The sequence below is a fragment of the Bos indicus genome, chromosome 4, assembly GCF_029378745.1.
Source record: "Bos indicus isolate NIAB-ARS_2022 breed Sahiwal x Tharparkar chromosome 4, NIAB-ARS_B.indTharparkar_mat_pri_1.0, whole genome shotgun sequence".
Classification (NCBI taxonomy): domain Eukaryota; kingdom Metazoa; phylum Chordata; class Mammalia; order Artiodactyla; family Bovidae; genus Bos; species Bos indicus.
In genome coordinates this window covers 98103815-98125097 of record NC_091763.1, presented here as the reverse complement: position 1 = coordinate 98125097, position 21283 = coordinate 98103815, and the positions used below count along the sequence as shown (strand labels likewise).

Sequence of the window (21283 nt, the reverse complement as noted above, 5' to 3'; positions counted from 1 at the left end):
TTTAAAAATCTGACTTTTATTTCTTATAATGCACTAACAAACCAACCCCCCAAATGCTGCATCCATGTAATCCTAGGAGATTCAAAGATCCCACATATCCACTGACCCCCAGCAAGGTTTAGAAAAAATGAAAAAACATTCAATGTGCTGGGCCTCCTCCCTGACTGGTGTTCCCTCTTGACTAGTTTTCATGCTGATCCTTCTTATATTTCTGAAGGTTTTCTTTTTTGCTTAATTTCCTTTGCTTCCTTCTAAACAGCAACATTTGTCAATATGCAGCCTTTCATCTCCGGAGAAGGCAATGGCACCCCACTTCAGTACTCTTGCCTGGAAAATCCCATGGATGGAGGAGCCTGGTAGGCTGCAGTCCACGGGGTTGCTAAGAGTCGGATGCGACTGAGCGACTTCACTTTCACTTCCATGCATTGGAGAAGGAAATGGCAACCCACTCCAGTGTTCTTGCCTGGAGAATCCCAGGGACGGGGGAGCCTGGTGGGCTGCCGTCTATGGGGTCACACAGAGTCGGACACAACTGAAGCGACTTAGCAGTAGCAGCAGCCTTTCATCTCAAGTCCCCCTATTATGATTTTGGCTCCACATTTTCTTCAAGATCATAGTCCAGTTCCTACCTCTCCATGAAGCTGTATCCAGCTAATAGTAGCCTATAATTCTTTTTTTCTGAATTCTTGAAGTATTTAGTCTAAACCACACCATGAACTTTTAGCACCACATGGGCTGGCAGTTTTCCATAGCTGATCCATGTCTGTTGCCTGGTTCTTTCCATGTGAGTCACGTCTTTGAAGTCAGGTCTTTGCCTTCTGCTTCTACTCTTGGCAGCCTAATAGAGTGGGGCACCTTTGGGCTCTTAATGCAGCCTCCCTGGATTTAAGTCAAGAGACCTAGGTGCTAGTCCTGCCTCAGGCACTGTGTGTCCCCATTCTGTTCTCTTGGAACTCCTCCCCTGACCGCCTTAGAAGGCATAGGTGGTTGGAACAAAAGCTCCCCAGGTCTTATGAGTCCACAGCAGGGTAATGGCATGCATGCTTAGTTGTTCAGTGGTGTCGACTCTTTGTGACCCCATGGACTGTGGCCTGCCAGGCTTCTCTGTCCATGGGATTTCCCAGGCAAGAATACTGGAGTGGGTTGCCATTTTTTCCTCCAGGGAATCTTCCCCCCTCCAGGGATCGAACCCATGTCTCCTCTGTCTCCTGCATTGGGAGGTGGATTCTTTACTGTGCCACCTGGGAAGCCCCTACTGAGAAACTGATTGATGTCATCTCCTCACCCCCAATTAGAGTAAACACCCCCTCCCTCTGCTGCCCAATAGGGAGGTTTCCTGGGGACTGCTCCTGGAGCCCAGAGAGGCAGAAGAGAAGAGGGGAAGGAGAGGAGTCCCTTTCAAGTTTTTTGAAAGGTCTAGACCTTGGGAAAGGACCTTGGATCACCCAGTGGCAGAAAGGAGTAGAGATTTTGGCATTTGGAAGGAAGAGGGGAGAACTATCCAACCTAGAGTGTTGAGACCCTCAAAGTTCAAAAGAGAGACAGGGGCCATAGATTCCATGGAGGTTCCCACCCACACCCCACTCAGTGCCTCCCAGCAGGCAGGACCTTGGGTGGGGATGACTGGGAAAGGGGTCACCTCTGGAGGCTGGTCACTGATGCCTGGCAACACTGGAGAGGACCTCCGCACCCAGAGCTGCAGCACCTGAGGGCAGCTGGCTGTCCACGGCAGAGGCGACGAAGAGATCAGGACACATGGATGAGCATGTTGTCCTCAGGGACGCCTCCCCTCCCCACCCCATCCTCCAGGAAGAAACCACAGAAAATGAATGAACTCGGACTTCTGCTCAGAATGGTAAGTGAGAGCTCAGAGTTAGATTCGATTGACAAAATTTTTTTAAAAAGTGACACTTTCCTTACCTCAATTTCACAGAGCAATCTGAATTTGGAGATCCAGGATCAGATATTCCTCAGCACGGGTGGGAAGACTGACAGCAAAGTCAAAGCCCAGGCAGAGGCCACTTTGTCTGTTAAGGTCTGGTCCCTAAAGGGTACTGGAGCCTTCAGACTTTAATGAGATGTGCATAATACATTGGCAGACAATGAGATGCAAACTCACTAACAGCTAAAAAGGAAGCAAGTGTGAGAACCAGACACCAAGGGCAGTTGTCCTCTGTGGGAAAGGGGGCTGAAACAGTGAAGTAATAAAATCAGGAGTCGGGGGTGTGGGGTCGGGGTAGGGCTGGGGGTGGGAGGCTTCAGGATTCCAAGTCCTGGGTTCCACCTGGCAAAACCTAGGCTTTTCTAACAACAGGGCTGGTCAGGATAGCTGTACTCATATGTCATATCAAAAGGGCAGGTTTTCTAGATATTGGGTCAACAGCACCCCACAGAAACAGACAAGATATATTATTAGCCTATTATTAATCATATATATATATATAATACTTATTATGTGCCAGGCACTGAACACCCTCTTTTATATTATTATCATCATCCCATTTCACAGATGAGGAAACTGAGGCTTAGGGCATTTAACAACTTGTACAACAGCAAACCAGTTGTAAAAGGCTGAGATGATCTTCTGTGCCAAGGCAGAGCAGATTTTAAAACCTAAGCATTTCGCTCTCACCCTCCTGGTCACTCCATCACTTGGCTGAAGTGTGGGTCCTCTTAAGTCTCCAGCTGGCTGGGCTCAGCCTCTGAGCCCAAGGTTTTGGTTTCCAAGAGTTATGCTGATGTACTGGCCACAGGGGTGGGCTCGGGCAGTTGGGGGCTGAGGAGAAGCAGAGGAGAGAGCCAGGTAACTCCAAATTCAAGAATGGTTCCCTCTGGGGGCCACAGGAGAGGGCAGAGCAAATGGAGGGGTCAAACTACCAGAAAATGTCACTTGGAACTCAAATACAGCAGGTGAGGTACCCTCCCTTTGCTTCACGGGATGAGGGGTTTTGGCTCATGATAGAGAACAGAGGGGATTTCAAACACGGACTCTGGCATCAGCATCTGTCTGGGGTCAAGTCCTTAATCTGAGCCTCTGTTTCCTTCCCTCTGTAAGGGGTGGGGGTGGGCCTAGGTGGGAATGATTCTAACACCTGTCTCATAGGATTACTGCAAGGATTAAGTGGAAAAATGTTAATTCATTGAGTGTAGCACCTGACACATATTCAACTTCCAATAAGTATTATTCAGTAATTGTCATTCAATAGGTGTTATTATTATCTAAAATAACAATAACAATCATAAAATAAAAACAGTAACAAAAAACAGGTACCAAGAGCTTCCTGCTCTCTCACAGTAAATAAATCCTTGTGAAAGAAAACTCAGCCTGGTAGGAAATTAAATGTTTGGGATGAGAAGATTGCCAATTTTTCTCCTCCTAGAGTATCTATTTTCGAAGTCAGCAGGAAGCCGAGGTCACGTTTCTAAATGAGTTTGAACATAATGGGAACTACACTCACCCAACAGCACCTGACTTTTATTTCTTTTCAGTTCTATGTACATAAATAAACTGTACATACATGAAAAAAAGTGCATGTGCAACGTTTGCAGGTCACCGTGTTCTCGGGTTCCCAGAGACGCCCGCTCCAGGTGTGTGAACGCCCTGGTGATATTTTTAATTACAGACATAAGGCTGTGGCCCAGGTACGGGAAAGCGAGTCCTCAAATCGGGCACATTTCACTTTGAAAGAAATTTCCAGCTCAAGTCCAGGGGCTTCTGCATCTCATTATACTTGGTAAGTAGCTCTCTCATCACACCCCAGCCCAGCTGGAAGAGGATATGTTGTTTTCAGGTGTAGAGCTGTGGTGGGCCTCCCTCCACACCGCCTCAAAACTCCAGGCAGGCCTTGAGCCGCCGCCAAATCAGGACAAACACCTCCAGCTGTGTTCACTTCAGTACAACTTCCACCTCAGGAAGAATCTCCGTATTTCACATCTGGTCATCCGCTTATTAATTATGTATTTCTTAGAACAACTGTGCCTAATTAGGACAGAGTCAGGACCTTTGCTGAGCCCAGTTATTCTTTGTTTTCTTGTTCTTGTACCTCATTACCCTCCCTCCAAATTATGCTCGATTTGTTTTCCATCCTTGCCACGTTAAGACAATTGTTCTCACGTGTGTGTATTATAGCTCCTTTTCGCATTCTGCTAGAAAGATGGCTACTTGGCTGGCGGTCTTTATCATGTTTGACTCCACTGGAGTGAGTCTAGCTTGGGCTGGTGGGACCCTGGTTATCCTCTGTTGTTTACTATGAAATTTCTATGCCCTGGTCCTGGGGAAGCAGCCACGCTATGTCTCAGAGCAAGAATCTTGAACACAATGGCCTTGGTACATTCATAGAGGCTGTGGAGCAGGAATTCACTTGTTCCATCAACTTCCAGGCTCTTTGCCCCAGTTAAGGAGGAAAGAGAGACTAGTGAGACATAGTACTGGCTTCCAGAAGAGCACAGCTCAGAGTAGCAGAGGGTTAGGCTGAAGATTTCAGTCCTCAGTCCTACTGGATGAAAGGGCAGCCCTGGGAAATATGGAGTCTGGGGAGGGGAAGATGCGAGTGCAGGTACCCGCTCCATGTCACAGGGACTGTTTCTTTTGCTTGCCATTACATTATTCCATATCAGGATTTGTTATTGCTGTAACAGGCAATCATATCTTTTTTGACTGACAGTGAACACCTTAGCACTAAGACTTTCGTGGATATGACTTGACAGTAAGAATGATCAGGCTTTGGTTGCCAATCAACTTGGCTGTTTTTGAGGTTTTCTTCCCAAGCTATTTGAAACACAAATTAATGACTATCAGGCTAAGAAAACATTCAGGCAAAAATGATGTTCTGGAGAGAGGCTGGAGCTTCTACAGGTGAGGTCACTGTGCCCAGGGTAGTGATTCCAGCTGGAGGGTCCCTGCTGGATTCCACATGACTGCCCGTCTCAAGGGTATGAGCTGTGGGAGCTTAGGTCTGGTCTTACCACTGAATTTGAGCTGATTCACCTACTCAGAAATGAACTTGTCCTTCACAGCCTGGACGCAGGGGTCCTCTTCAGCCAAGGGCTTCACGAGGAACCTATATCCTTGTTCCTTATCTAACCAGCAGACATGTAACCAGCTGTGAGAGGGAAAAGTTCTACTTGGGCAGTAAGACTAAAAAACCATTTGTGAAGCAGGAATAAAAACACCGTACAAGGAGGAAAAGCCCTGAGATAAATCGTAACCATAGTGCAGGTATAAATGAGTGCTCATGGGGTGAACAGCACAGCATTATCCAGAGTACTGCTTATAAATTAAGAGGTGCAATCACAAGTGATAATAAGATAATCAAAAGTAACAAAACACCCCAGAAGAAACCATTGTCAGCAGTTCTGAGAATACAACTGACCAAAATCTATCAAGGTTCAAAGGAACCTATGCTCTGAATGAGTACTTCTTATTCAAAAAATTTATTTTAAGGGAGGCTGAGTTGGGAGAGATTCCACTTAGCATCTTCTAAGACCTGAAAGATCGTAGTATTGACAGCATGGTTGTGGGACAGCATGTTAAGTGCCAGAGGGCAGATGCCAGTGACGATGATAGAAGCAAACTCTCCCTAGAGCTGCTCTGGCTTACGGAGTTGGTTCTCTGATGACTGGGCTGGATCTCACCTCCCAGCCCTCCTTCCTTGGGCTCTTGTCTGTTGTCCACCTTCAGACCCTTCCTCATGAGCCTTTTCCATGGTGCTGACAGTGGTACAGATAGTATCCCACATGTGTCCATTCCATCTGTCACTTTGTAGAAGAGCAAGATGGTAGTTTGCTTTGTTTTAATGCCCTTTCTGGGAGGTCTTTTTTATTGTGGTTTTCAAGGCTGGAAACGAACTCCTGTGGCTGCATATCAGTGTGATGCTGGACCTTGCCTTTGGGAGACTCTGGCTCTCTCTAGTGATTTCTGATCACAGCTGTGAACAGCACAAAAGCAGGCTCACAAAATATCCCCAAACTAGGACCATAACAAGTAGAAACCTTCACTGTGTTCCAGATGGAGGCAGGTCTTCGGGTGGCTGTACCAGCTCCATCTGCATCCACGGGATCACCACTGAGTAGCTATTCTTGATCTCTTAAAGAATAATGACTGATGGACCATCCTGAATAGTGATTTGGGACAAAGAATCACAGACTGCTTTTTATGTGCAGAACTGACATTTTTCAAGCCTATCATTATTGCAAGCAAAGCAGAGATTTCGCTTTTCTAAATGCTCCCCCGAAACAGTTCATTTGCTATTTGTCTGTCGGTTCTCAAAGTTCTTGGCTGTTTCCTCTGTCCAAACCCGTGTCCCTTTCCGCATCCAATTAAAGGATTCTAAGCACTCCCCCATCCCACCCTGGCTCTTCTGGTCTCCTTGTCACCACTCCAGGGCTCTTTGTCCAGAGTGGACAGGAAGGGGAAGAAAGGGAGGACACAGAAGCGCTGAGGGCAGGTCACAGCCACCAAGAGGAGGCTTCCAAACCACAGCAATTAGCTCTGACTCCCCTCTCTCCCTCCCCTCACCCCCACTCTCAGGGAGACTACTCCAATGATGTTGTTTAGGGACAGTACCTTCTTGCACGATCATCTCCCATGTAGATTCAACTTCTTCCTTGCTGGGCCTCTGAAGCTACAGAGATTTACAGTATTCCTTCCAGACTCTCCTGGAAGACCATGCTCCAGTTGCCTGCTGAGTTCCCTTCACAGCCGCCCCACTGGCCTGATTTCGAACTCAGCCCTGAGTGTACATCTCTTAGGATTTTGGTTAGAGTCCAGCTTCTGTTCTTCTGTCTTCTAGGTAGGTAATACGGGAGCCCTCAATACTGTGGATCTGTGCCCCGCAGTGTTTGGCGCATATTAGGGTCTCAGGGCATGTTTGAGGAATAAATACAAGAAAAACGAGACACAACATTTAAGCTTCTCAAAGCATTTTTTTTTTTAAATTTTCTGCTTTTCCCACCAAGACCTAAGTTGTACAAACAGGTGTAAAATTCTGACCTCATGTAGTCCAAGTCCTTTCTGCTTTCTTTGCCACATGTTTTCCAGTTGTGTCCCAGTCAGTGCATCACTTTCTTCTGTGACATATCAGCCATAGGTGGCAAGGGCACTTAGAGAGGTGGGGACAGTGGGGAGGCAAGCATGCAGGGAGCAGCGGGCTCCCACGCCAGCTGAAAGCCCTGTAGAAACAGCCTCGGCTGGGGGATGCACAGAGGAGGAAGGTCATGGCTGTACCAGCTTCCTTGCACTTGGCTGGCAGCTGGAGCTACCGTCTAAGATGAGGAAGTCCTAGGGGCTCCCATGGAGACTGAGCATTTAAGAATAACTAACGGGTTCAGGACAGGAAACACATGTACACCCGTGGCGGATTCATGTCAATATATGGCAACACCAATACAATATTGTAAAGTAATTAGCCTCCAATTAAAATAAATAAATTTATATTTGAAAAAAAAAGAATAACACCCAGGCAAGGTGTCAAGTGAGATTAAAAGTTCTCTAACCATCATTTTCTCTTGGTGAGTGGAGGAAAAAAAAAAAAATCAAGAAGAGTTGAATCACCTTTCATTCTTCCGTTTTTGTCATTAATTTGGTGTTGCTTGGTTTTGATACAGCAGAAATAGAAACAAAAAGGCATCAAACCAACAGATACTTGGGTCCAAGGTACTGCATACAAAACTCTCCCAAGGATTGAGATAAAAGGACTTTATCCCCTAAGACTTGAAGAGGCAAAGAGGTCCTGTTTGGTTAGGAAAACTGGTTGAAAAGTACAACTAGCTGAGAAGCCATTGGTAATAGAGACAGAAAGCAATGCACACACACTTATTTTGTAGAACAGTAAACTGACAAGGTCAAGAGAATAAAAATCCTACTGCCTATGTAATAGAACCCCACTGAGTAGTTTTAGGAAGGGACTAGAACTTAGGTAACAATCTACTTACCAAAGATTGCTGGGTGTTAGTCACTCATGCATTCATTTTTATTGCTTACAACCTTCCTCCCCATCGCACCCTAGACCCTCTGAAGCTGACCACATCAAAGTAAATGTCCAACCCAAACAGGTACTGTGAAGTCCCTTTAGCATTTATAGAAAAGCCAAAAAGAAAAAGAAAAGAAGCCTTACGCCTTCTTTCCACCCAAGCTTCAGTGTGGAGAAAACTCAGTCAGCTCAGAACATAGCAACTAACATACCAAAGAAGGGACTGTGACCAAGGAAACAAAAGTGACCCATCCCCTGGTCCCTTCCCGCCATGCACCCTGTTCACACTGTAGTTATTTTCTTATCCTTGGTGGCTTGCTTGATGGCTGCCTGCTCGCAGATGATCTCCTTGAGCCGCTGCAGCCGCATGTTCTGGGTGGTCTGGTCTCCCACCCCCGTCTGGCTGCGGTGCAGCAAGGTCAGGGCGTGAATGTACTCCAGCTCTGTGTACTTCACGCCCTGGTCCACCACCAGATTCAGCAGCTCGTCGGCCGTGTTGTACAGCATCTCGTAGTACTGCCTGGGGAAGCAAGACACAGCGGGGTTCATTGGCTGCATGGTCAGCAGTCTACACGGTTTCAGTGGTAATGAATGTGCTGTTCAGAAGCTACCGCATTTACCTAGTCAATAAACATTTACTTATCACTGGATGTTGTTCCAGGCTTCCCCAGTGGCTCAGCAGTCAAGAATCCGCGTGCAGTGCAGGAGATTCAGGAGACATGGGTTTGATCCCTAGGTTGGGAAGATCCCCGGAGGAGGGCATGGCAACCTACTCCAGCATTATTACTTGGAGAATCCCATGGACAGAGGAGCCCAGTGGGCTGTTGTCCAAGGGGTCACAAAGAGTTAGACATAACTGAAGTGACTTAGCACCCACGCTGATGTTGTTCCAAGTCCCATGACTATGATGGAGAATAAGACAGATATGACATCTGTCATCCTGGAACTCACTTCACGAGAAGTCTAAATGCAGACCCAGAGAGACCTCTCATCAGGGTGTCCGATCACTCAAGACTCTCCTAATTTTGCATTTGCCTCAGGATATAAAAAAGAGAGAAAAGTTGGGATACAGAAGTAAGAGAGAGAACCATCCAGCAGACATTGTTAGTAGTTTCTGTTTCATTCAGTCCCTCATTCATCAACATATTCATTGGAAGCTCTGTGAAATATATGGCTTTCTCCATAAAGTGGGATAATAAGAGTACCTCTTGAGGCGATAGTACCTCTTAGGGTCACTGGAAGAATCAGTTAATCCATATAAAGTACTTAGAATGGTGCCTGACACAATTCTACCTGCTCCATAAACATTAACTATTATTACTGGAAACAGATCTATAATAATACATTAATAGTAATGTAGCAATAAACATAGTAGTATATAATGATGAGCAAAACACAGTCCCTTTCCTTACATAGCTCGGAGACAGGTAGGAGAAGGTAATGAAAAGCAGAGAAAACTGCTGGCAAAGTTAATTTCCATGTACTGGGTCATGTAACACTCACAATACCTAGGGAGCTATTACTGCCTTTCCTCAGATAAGAAAACTGAAGCCCAGGGATACGACACGACATGCCCAATGTCACAGAGACATCTGTGACTGTGCCAGGATAAACTCAGGTTTTGGACTCTAAGTCCAGCACTCTTCTTCAAGGACACAGACATGATGCTCCGAGTGCCCTGAGTGAGGAATCAATGCTATGAATTGACAGCAGAGGAAGGAGGAACCAGGCATATTGCTGGGACGTGAGGGACCAAGGAAGACTTCCTATGGGGTAGGACGCTGTCAGGTGGGGCTTCCAGGAAGAAATTCTAGACTAAAGGAAAAGAAAAGAGATGAGTAAAGACAGGGAAGAGCAAACTGGTTGGCCTGGGAGTGCAGCTGAATAGAGGAGAGCCGTGGGAAAAGGGATTAAAGGCCAAGGGTACAGAGCCTGGCATCAGGTTAGTTGAGTCAACAGAGAACTTGAGACTGAGGTACGTCAATAAAGCCCGCCCCACTTGGGGTCCCAGGTTCTGCTGAGAACAGAGGCAGCATTCCAAGCTTCTGGAAGATTAATGTGATGGCACTATGAAAGCAGGATGATCTAGGAAGGGACCAGGTATAATTCTAGCAAAAAGGAAGGGACTTGAGAGCCGTTTGGCTCAAGGCCCTAGAGGCACAGTTGAGGGAGACAGCTATCCATTTAGGGAACTACTTCAGAAAACACTGAAACAATTGTTTAAGGACACATGTTTGAAGCTAAATTTGTCACATGGAATAAAAGAGGATTGGGAGCTCAGGGTTCTTTCAAAGCTAGAAGACAGGACTTTCCTGGCAGTCCAGGGGTTAAGACTTCACCTTGCAATGTGGGTTTGATCCTTAGTCAGGAAGCTAAGATTTCACATGCTTTGGGTCCAAAACACCAAAACATAAAACAGAAGCAATGTAGCAAATTCAATAAAGACTCTAAAAATGGTCCACATCAAAAAAAATCTTAAAAAAAAAAAAAAAAAAGCTAGAAGGGACTTGAAGTTCTAGAATGGTGCTTCACCAACTGTAGAGTTACTAGGGAACTTAGGAAAAGCACAGGTCCCCAAGATCTCCATCCCAGAGGCTGTGATCCTCAAAAGTTTAGAGCTAGGCAAGACTCTGAGCCAGCGTCTGTTTGGTAAGTGAATAGTTACAGACCCATTCCCACCTCCTTGAGCCAAGGATCTCAAAGCATTAGGGAAGGAGACAGAAGCAGTAGGTGAGTTGTGATGCTTTTCACTGAGATTAAACCAAAAGAATTGAGTTTCTTTGTACTATGATGTTGATATTTTCATCATTTATCTTAAGAAGTAACACTGAACCCACCAGACCAAGTGAAATTGGATTTCTTTTGAAAAATCCAATGAATTGTTTCCAGGGATACTGGCTGGTTTTCTACAGAGACAGCAGTTTCATGCTGGGAGCAGACAACAAAACAAAGACGCCTGGATTTCTAGTCCTGGAGCCTCCAGTGTGATAAGTGATAAAGGGCATACTACTTAAGCCCTTAATGTTTCAATATCCTCTGTGCGATGAAGACCTTTATAAATCCCAGAATGACACGGCGAAGTGGACTGAGAAACTAAAAGAGTCCTCAGCAGCCGCGGATGAACAGTGCCTCAGAACTGCAAAGCTGAGTTATTAAACAAAATTGACAGGTAACTGATGGTGTATTTTCCATAGTTAAGGGGAAGAAATTCCCCGTAACTACGATGATATATTAGATCATAAAGAAACATAAATATTTAAAGAGAGAATGAAATTCATTCATCTTTCAGAATAGTACCCAGGGGCAAAGGGTATACTAAATCAGCATAGCAACAGTTCTACTTGGAGATGGAGAAAGGGTGCTACAAGGTGCCCTAAGGAGAAAAGAGAAAAATGCCTTGAACTATACAATTAGGATGAGCTTCCATGCTAAACACTGACACACTGAAATGAACATGTAATCCAAGTGGGATAAATAATTTATCAGTGCTTATTGAGGCCCCGGGAAAATGAAAGCTTGATCTTTATCATCACAAATTAAAATAGCAGCCATGGCTTCCAGGGCCCCGCGTTTTATACAAGGTGGCACTCTACTTGACTGCCGAGACAGGACCAGGGGAAAACATATTTGATTTAGACTTTTTCTGGCTCATGACTTGTAGAGCAAGTTTCTTCACAGCTGGTGATACATTCAGAGTCCGATTGCTAGACATGGACCAAATATCCCATTCCAGTAACCAGAGATCCACGTCCCCCTTAGGGGTGGAACGTTCTGTGTGGAGGTGGTTCTTTCCTGCTCTTTTTCTCTTGCCTTGCTGAGTGCCTTTGGGCAGTTTCCAAGTTTAATGAGTGGAGGGGGAGAGAATGCAAAGATAGAAAAGTGACGTCATATAGACGGGTCTCACAGTCTATAACATGACAACGTTTACATTTTGCTTGGGTCCAAGCAGATTATTTTTTCATATCTTCCTCATATCTCCTTTATCCACAGACCTTTCTTCCTTATTTTTTCCCTTATTTTATTTTAATATTGCACTGCAACTTTTTCTCCCCAGTGATTCTGTCTTAAAACATTCATAACAGTAAGCATACGAAGGACATTTTAGTAAGCTGGGCAAATCTTCTTTTCCACGTGTAGAAATAAAGTTTGTTTTTCTGTGATTGGATATTAATACATGTGTCACAGCTGTCCCTGTGGCTCAGCTAGTAAAAAATCCACCTGCAATGCGGGAGACCTGGGTTCGATCCCTGAGCTGGGAAGATCCCATGGAGAAGGGAAAGGCTAACCACTCTAGTATTCTGGCCTGGAGAATTCCAGGACTATACAGTCCATGGGGTTGCAAAGAGTCAGACACGACCAAGTGACTTTCACATAGGATACACAGATTATACAGAAAGATTAAGCTGAAAAAAAATTACTCATATAGTTGCATCACCACATTTAGCATTTCCTTCTAGATTTTTCCCCCCATATGTAGAAGTCTACCATTTCTTTGTTACAGCTGAAAACTTTAGGGTGACACAGTATTGGACACATGGGTTGTTTCCATTTTAAAAAACTTTCTTTCCTGATTTCAGATTTCCAAAACAGAATTAGTCAAAAGATAAGTATATATATATTTTTAGGACTTTGGCAATGCCGCCAAATTGCTTTCTAAAAAAGTTGCATCAATATCTTCCTACCAATAGCATATGACAGCCCCTAGCTCCTCATTTTCTTTTAATTTACATGAGGTTGGACAATTTTTTACCTACATATATATTTTTAATGTGCGTGCATGCATGCTAAGCTGCTTCAGTCATATTCGACTCTAGGTGGCCCTATGGACTGTAGTCCGCTAGGCTCCTCTGCCCACGAGATTCTCAAGGCAAGAATACTGGAGTGGGATGCCATGCACTCCGCCACTGGGAAACCCTGTTAAAGTACATGGGTATGCATATATGTATAAGCAAACTGTTGATATCTTTGTATCTTTTGAGTATTAGTGCTTTTCATACTTTTCTTTAAGAATGCTTCCTGTTTTCACAGACATGAAGCAAGGAGAGTTCTAGTCTCTCATCCCTGGCTCTCCTTCCCACTTCACCAAACTCAAAGTTATCACTGTATCTCTGAGAGCTTCTGGAAAGAGTTTCCATTCTCTTCTTTGTCAAGAGAGGGAAGAAAGCCCTAATAAGACCAGTTACTCTCAACCCAGTGACCCCTCATTCCTGTTCTTGTGGGCGGTCCCTAAAGTTTAGGTGTGGGGGTAAAAGGAAGGCTCGAGCTGGGGGCCTGCCCACAGTCTCTGGAAAAGCTCTGCCCTCTGCCTCCCTCCACTGTTGGGGTTCAGATTCCTGGATCTCCAAATGGAAACTATATTTTCCACAGATACACAGCTATGTCTCAGACTGGGTTTTATAATCCGTCATGATCATTGTAGTAGTTAACAGTGATGTCAAAATTTTAGTTACATTAACACATTCAACCCTTTGAAGTAGCTCCTGCAATCACCCACATTTTATAAATGAACAAACTGAGCTATAGAGAATGTGGGTGTTTTGTCCAGGGCCTCAAAATGAAGGACCCTGAACCCTACACCTGCTCCAAAGTCGCCCCTAATACAGAAACTATAAAAAGCAAAAGCACTAATTGCACAGGATACTTGTTGAGCTTATTCATTTTTAGTCATGATTTAGGAAAAATGAATTAAATAAAATTTGCATACTAACTCAACCCTCTGCCTTCCATTGTAATGCAACAAAGTAATACTGTGACAATTCAAAATTCATTTATACATTTTGCAATAATATTTGAATAACACTGGATTTGATCTGGGAATTCAGCACTCTAAACCAAATAATGAAGTCATGTTGTATATTCAGCACTCAAGAGTCACAGCGAAGACTTCTGGCTTTTCATTGTGAAGACTTCCTCATGTAGTCCTTTCTCCCATAATGAGAGTATTAATGTCAATGAAAGAATTAGGCTCTGGAGCTGACTTCTTAAATTTAAGTTTCTAAGGAAGAAAAATTTACCTGAATATAATTTAGTAATGACTGTAGCTCCCCAAATTCTTTTTAGCCAATACTTGCAGCATTATGAGCAATTTAATAAAAATCAAGTAGTTGATAGGTCACTAAATTGTCAGGTAAAATATTCAACTACTGTTTTCTCTGCTGACTCAATGGTATATAAGATAATAAGCAGGGAAATAGGAAGAGAAAAGAAAAGAACTGAATAATCCATAAACTAGATAATCATCTCATAAATAATTGAGAGGTAGTTATAGCAGAAAGACCTGGAGAAGTAAATACTCAAGAGATCAACTAAGCTTAGATTCCAGTTAAGTTTTTAATTTCTTCCTAACTAGTTATGAGAACTTGTATAACTGCTACCAGCTTTTGAACCTCTGCCTCCAACATGAAAAACAAAGAGGTTACAGAAGATGCTATTCAAGCACTGGTATTTTTGGATTTTAAAACCTTTACAACTAAAGCCTTTGCCTGTGTGGATCACAACAAACTGTGGAAAACTCTTCAAGAGATTGGAATACCAGATCACCTTACCTGCCTCCTGTGAAACCTGAATGCAGGTCAAGGAGCAACAGTTAGAACTGGACATGGAACAACAGACTGGTTCCAAATAGGAAAAGGAGTACATCAAGGCTGTATATTGTCACCCTGCTTATTTAACATATATGCAGAGTACATGGGAAATGCCAGGCTGGATGAAGCACAAGTTGGAATCAAGATTCCTGGGAGAAATACCAATAATCTCAGATATGCAACTGACACCACTCTTATGGCAGAAAGCAAAGAGGAACTAAAGAGCCTACTGATGAAGGTGAAAGAGGAGAGTGAAAAAGCTGGCTTAAAACTCAACATTCAAAAACCTAAGATCATGGCATCCAGTTCCATCACTTCATGGCAAATAGATGGGGAAACAAAGGAAACACTGACAGACTTTATTTTCTTGGGCTCCAAAATCACTGAAGATGGTGACTGCAGCCATGAAATTAAAAGATGCTTGCTCCCTGGAGGAAAACCTAGTTAAAAAGCAGAGACAGATTTAGGAGAATGGCATTAAAACATGTATAATATCGTATACGAAACGAATTGCCAGTCCAGGTTTGATGCAGGATACAGGAATCTTGGGGCTGGTGTACTGGGATGACCCGGAGGGATGGTATGGGGATGGAGGAGGGAGGGGGGTTCAGGATGGGGAACACGTGTACACCCATGGCAGATGCATGTTGATGTATGGCAAAAGCAATACAATACTGTAAAGTAAAAAAAAAAAAGGCAGAGACATTACTTTGCTGACAAAGGTCTGTCTAGTCAGAGCTATGGTTTTTCCAGTACTCATGTATGGATGTGAGAGTTGGAGCATAAAGAAGCCTGAGAGCCAAAGAATTGATGCTTTTGAACTGTGGCATTGGAGAAGACTCTTGAGAGCCCTTGGATTGCAAGGAGAGCCAACCAGTCAATCCTAAAGGAAATCAACCCTGAATATTCTTTGGATGATCTGATGCTGAAGTTGAAACTCCAATACTTTGGCCACCTGATACAAAGAGCCGACTCATTAGAAAAGACCCTGATGCTGGGAAAGATTGAAGGCAGGAGGAGAAGAGGACAAGAGAGGATGAGATGGTTGGATGGTATCACTGACTCAATGGACATGAGTTTGAGCAAGCTCTGGGAGATGGTGAAGGACAGCGAAGCCTGGTGTGCTGCAGTCCATGGGGTCACAGAGTCAGACACGACTGAGCAATGGAACAACAACAACAACAGCATCCTCTGCTTGGTCCTTTAAAATCATGGGCTTCCGGGACTTCTCTGTTGGAATGCAGGGGTACTGGGTTCAATCCCTGGTCAGGGAATTATTTATAGACTCTCACATGTGACAACTAAGAGTTTTTGTGCCTCAACTAAAAGATCCTTCATGCTGCAACGAAGATCAAAGATCCCATGTGCAGCAACCAAGACTTGGCACAGCCAGATAAATAATAAACACTGAAAAAAATCACACTGGGCCTCCATTAGAATTAGCTGATGCTGATTTTCCCTAAGCTCTGGGAAGCAAGATGCAGTACTGCTTGATTTGAAAACATTCTGAACATGTGTAAACTTAGCTCAGATGTACTTTCCAGACCAATAATAAAATGGATGGTAATTGTGTGTGTCAGAAAAAGAAATTACTTTATTAAAAATATAAATATAATTGCTCTCATTTGTCTTCCCCTTCAAAGAGCTCAAAGTTTATTACAGACAGGATTGAAAATCCTACTTTGAAAGAGCTGAAGTTATTTCCATTGCAGGAATAAGAAAACTAAGGTAAAGAAAAGCTAAATAATTTTCTGAGAGTTTGTGGCAGAATTACATTTGTATTCTACATGGGGATAGTTATTAACACTCCTTAAAATAAGTTGTGCAGTTTTTGTTCTGACCAGGACAATCCAGAAGAGAAGTGAAGAAGGGTCTTTAGGAAAAAAACAATGTAGAACTTCCTTCAGCTGGTGGCAGCTGAAAACCTTTCAAGAGGTAGAGAGCCTGAAGGCCACTGCTACAAGGCTTGGAGAAACTGGATGGGTCATCTACCTACATTTTCTGTATATAATGTGGTGCATATACCAGAGATTCCTTCAACAGCACATATGCTTAAATGATGGTTATCCATTGGTCTGTTTCTGATAACCAGTACTGGGGGGCGGGGCTGTCTCCCCAGAGTAGATGTTAAACCTGTTAATGTTAAAAAAGATGTTAAAAAGTCATCTGCGTTCATTCTTCTCAGTAACGGACCCTGATATGTTTGACAGCAGTGGCCAGCGCCTTGCTTTATTTCTCTTCAAAAAATACAACTACTCAGAGGAACTTCTCTGAGATCCAGCCCTTTTGAGATGAGGACCCTCTCCCAAGCTCAGTTACAGTTGCCGAAAGGGGAAGAAAATGTCTTTTTATTCCTTTAGTTGGAAGTTTTGCTCCCCACCTTTGGAACACATTCTAAATTATAAATATCTATGGTTAAAATTTCTTCCTCAGTGACTTAAGGATTCACATGTCACCCTCTGCTGCATCAGATAATTTTTTAAATTAAGTTTTCTGCAACAGGGCTGGAGGAAGATCTGCATTTTTAAATTCAGTACAATTAAAACTGTGTCTCTTTGGTCTGGCACTGCCTCTGGTCAAACCCCACTGGTATGAATAATTATTCAGTCCATTAAGAAGTCTGCTCTACTCCTTCTCCCATTTTGAAGGTTTTAATAAATATTGATCAGGCACATTTCTGTTTGCACTTGCCAAAGCAATTCTGATGGATTCATCTTCTGATGTTATCAAATAATGAAATATGAAAGAGTGAATAGAATTACCCTCTTGTTCTGTGATTTTTTATTTAGGTCCTTCATTTTACTTTCATAATTGTGTTTGTCTCATACTCCTGTAAATGCTCTTTTGATTATTAAAAGGTGTGTTCAGGTTAAGGCGAGCTATGCTGTGCTATCATTTAAGAGAGTCTTTTCCATTAAAAAAGTATAATTCATTGAATATCACTTTAGAAAGTCTTTTCAATTAAAAAAATGATCTAATATCATGGGTTGATAAGAGGACATAGTATTATGCATTTTGGTGGCCTCAACACTATAATTGTTTACCAATTAGCACAAGGCCTTTGTATTGGATATTGTCTCTATTTCTCAGATTATCAATCTGGGAGACAACTGCTGAGATATGCTAAATAAAAATAATTCAAAAGTCCTATGGCTTTTTCAGTTTTAAGTAATGAAATGGAATGATCAACTTTTCAATAAATAATGCAAAGGCTTTCTTCAAAGGAAAACCTAATATTATTATTACTAATGCTTAGGAAGCTCTAATAACATTGTAAATGCTAATATACAAAGGTACAGTCCTTGGCTTCAAGAAGGTTTTTTTTAAATCTACACTTGAAAAAAAATCCAATCTAGGCCTAGATCAAAGATCTCTAAGACACCAGGGAAATGTTTTAATAATCGACTACTCTCTTTCAGATCATGAGAAAAAGAGTTGAGGGGCCCTAGACAAGGTACCGGAGAAGGCAATGGCACCCCACTCCAGTACTTTTGCCTGGAAAATCCCATGGACAGAGGAGCCTGGTAGGCTGTAGTCCATGGGGTCGATAGAGTCGGACAAGACTAAGCGACTTCACTTTCACTTTTCACTTTCATGCATTGGAGAAGGCAATGGCAACCCACTCCAGTGTTCTTGCCTGGAGAATCTCAGGGACGGGGAAGCCTGGTGGGCTGTCGTCTATGGGGTCGCACAGAGTCGGACATGACTGAAGCGACTTAGCAGCAGCAACAGCAGACAAGGTACAGAAACCAAGGTTTCTAATTCAGGTGATGAAATGGAGAAGTGAAGGGGTAACAGGTGTTGGGTTTTTGTATTTATAACATGGAGATTCTTCTCTACATATAGTGCTTGGGGAGAAAGGTCTGTGAGGATAGGCATAGACTGCATGCTTTGATGGGAGAACATGTTCATTAGAATATTAAGCCAATGAGACCAGGATGATGGATTGACTGGTAGGTGCCAGTTAGTTGCATCCAACCGAGTCTGCCCCAGCCAGCTACCTCATCAGTATGTTAAGACAAAAACTCGACAAGGTTGAATGGACAGTTCAAGCAAGCCATTATTCCTGCTGGGGGCTTAAGATGCAAAACCTGGTATTCAGCCAACACTTGGCAGAGTTACTCAAACACTGACTCCTTTCTTACCTTTCAGTCCTAGTCAAGGACCCTCCCATGCTTTTCAATAGTGTTTGGGAAATTTCTCTACTTTGCCAAGACAAAAGACTGTATCTTTTAGGAATGAAGGGCCAGAAAGGAAAATAGTCTGGGCAGAGAGACCAAAAAATCTGGGGGTTATTTGCAAAGTATGAGCATATGGAAATCAACAGGTCCCAAGGGCAAAAATTCAAGGGTGTGTTTACTAAACCCTTAGATTATTTATGAAAGACAGAGGGGAAAAAAAAAAAAAAACTAAATAAGCCAAAGCTACAAACTGGGCTACCTGAGATTCCAGGACACATGACTCAGAATGGATGTCAATTAGAAAAATAATTGATGAAATCAGAAGGAGCTAATGGAAATGTGTACAATATCCAGCAGGGTTTAATTAAAGATCCAAATATTCTGACAAATGTGATGGATAGCTTTGGATAGCAGTATGAATTTGGTGGATGTAAAGACCACTGTGGCTGATATATATTTGGATGTCAGTAAAGGCAAAGGCACCCCACTCCAGTACTCTTGCCTGGAAAATCCCATGGATGGAGGAGCCTGGTAGGCTGCAGTCCATGGGGTCCCTAAGAGTCAGACACGACTAAGCGACTTCCCTTTCACTTTCCACTTTCATGCATTGGAGAAGGAAATGGCAACCCACTCCAGTGTTCTTGCCTGGAGAATCCCAGGGACGGTGGAGCCTGGTGGGTTGCCATCTATGGGGTCGCACAGAGTCGGACACGACTGAAGCAAGTTAGCAGTAGCAGTAGCAAGCCATTTTATACACTGCCTCTCAAAAAATACAACTAGCAAAATGAATTTATTCTGAATGGCTATCCCGATAGGACACAGACTGAAAAATAAACAAAGGATAATGACGAAGGCAAATCAAATTCACAAGTGAAAGCATCTGCTGAATGCTAAGGACACTTCCTTCTAAACGGTCTCACCTAACACTTTAATTAATGGGCAAGAACATATAAAGCAGTGTGGAAAAGGTCAAGCGCTACCAAATGGGGAAAGGCTGGCAACAGCAACAAAGTAATAGAAATATGGAAAGGAAGCCAGAGAATTTAGAATCATGGGTAGCAAATAATGGAATGAGATTTTTTTTTTTTTTTTTTTTAAGAAAAACCCAGGCGAATCTGTCTAGAAGAAATTCTAATCTCCTATAGTGGGGATTCCCAGGTGGCACAGTGGTTAAAAAAAAATAATCCACCTGCCATTGGAGATGCTGGGTTTGATCTCTGGATCAGGAAGATCCCCTGGAGGAGGAAATGGCAATCCACTCCAGTATTCTTGCCTGGAGAATCCCATGGACATAGGAGCCTGGCGGGCTAAACTCCATGGGGTCGCAAAGAGTTGGACACAACTTAGCTACTGAACAACAACACATTCAATAGTTGGGAGAAATTTTAGAATAGCACTAGTTAAAAAAAAAAAAAAAAGGTCCATGAGGGTGTGTTGGGTTAAGGGCACTAAATCAGGGCATTTTTTTTCTTTAACTTACTATTAAAAAAGTGCCAGTTATAGGACAAGAAGGTGATGATAACCAGTCTTCACCGAACTTCATAGTTTTATACTGCTTTAGGCTACAAGCCAATTGAAATAAAATAAAAAAAGAGCATCAAATGGCATTAAAGGGGCAGAAGGCTAGAGGAAAACAGAAGATTCGAAGAAATTTAGTCCAATTTTTGCTCAAATGTCAGCTTATCAATAAGTGAGGTTTCCCCTGACCACCTTAACCTAAATGATACCTGCCCCATCCTCATTAAGCTTTATCCTTTTACTGAGCTTGTTTTCCTTTTAGCTTTCATCCTCATCAAAAATGTGTCTTTTCCAAGATATATTTTAATATGTGTTATATATTTAAAAAATATGTGTGTGCGCATACACACAATTAGACACAGCATAACACAGTGGTTAAGATCATGGACTCAGGAGTCAGGAACCTGGGTTCAAATCTCAATTCTGCCTCTTGTTCTTGGGCAATTTATGACTCTCCGGGCCTTACTTTCTTCATCTGAGAAAGGCAAAAGTAAATGAGGTTGTTACAGGGATCAAATGATGAAGAACAGTGGCTGGAACAGAGTTGTGTAAGTATGGATTACATAAATGTCTGTCTCCCATCCTCAAATGCAGGCTGTACGAAAGCAGGGTTGAATTCTGTACCATTTGTTGTTACCCCTCGGGGCTGAGTACAGGGCATCTAACGAGTGGTGAATAAAGGAAAAGGAAAGAATGAATGAGAGAGCCAACAGTCGGTAAACTTCATTAAGTGACAGAACACAAGATAAAAGAACAGTTGATGACTCTTTGACCCCCGCTGGCGGGTGGGGGAAGCATGAATAAGACAGGTGGCTCTGTGTAACAGGGTAAAGGGTATTCTAATATAATTCTAGGGTGGTGATGTGGATGTCCGGGATAAATGGCTGCAAATGAAAAAGGGGAGGGCACGGAGGGAAGATGTCTGTTTCAGGATAGTGATGTGCAATCCTCTCAACTTTTCTTTCATTCTTTGGCAGAATTAGACATCAATCTCATATATTTACTTAACCTGTTTGACCTCAGCAACTTC

At 43.1% G+C, this 21283-nt stretch overlaps 1 protein-coding gene across 1 annotated transcript in view; it reads right to left on the bottom strand.

The window, feature by feature from the left end:
• Window positions 1-6904: 6904 nt before the first annotated feature.
• Window positions 6905-21283, bottom strand: part of EXOC4 (exocyst complex component 4) — an 806466-nt gene continuing 792087 nt past the window's right edge. Inside the window, exon 18 of the mRNA XM_070787321.1 lies at window positions 6905-8490. Coding sequence (XP_070643422.1) covers window positions 8253-8490 — 238 coding nt within the window. The 3' untranslated portion in view covers window positions 6905-8252. The remainder of the gene's footprint in view (window positions 8491-21283) is intronic.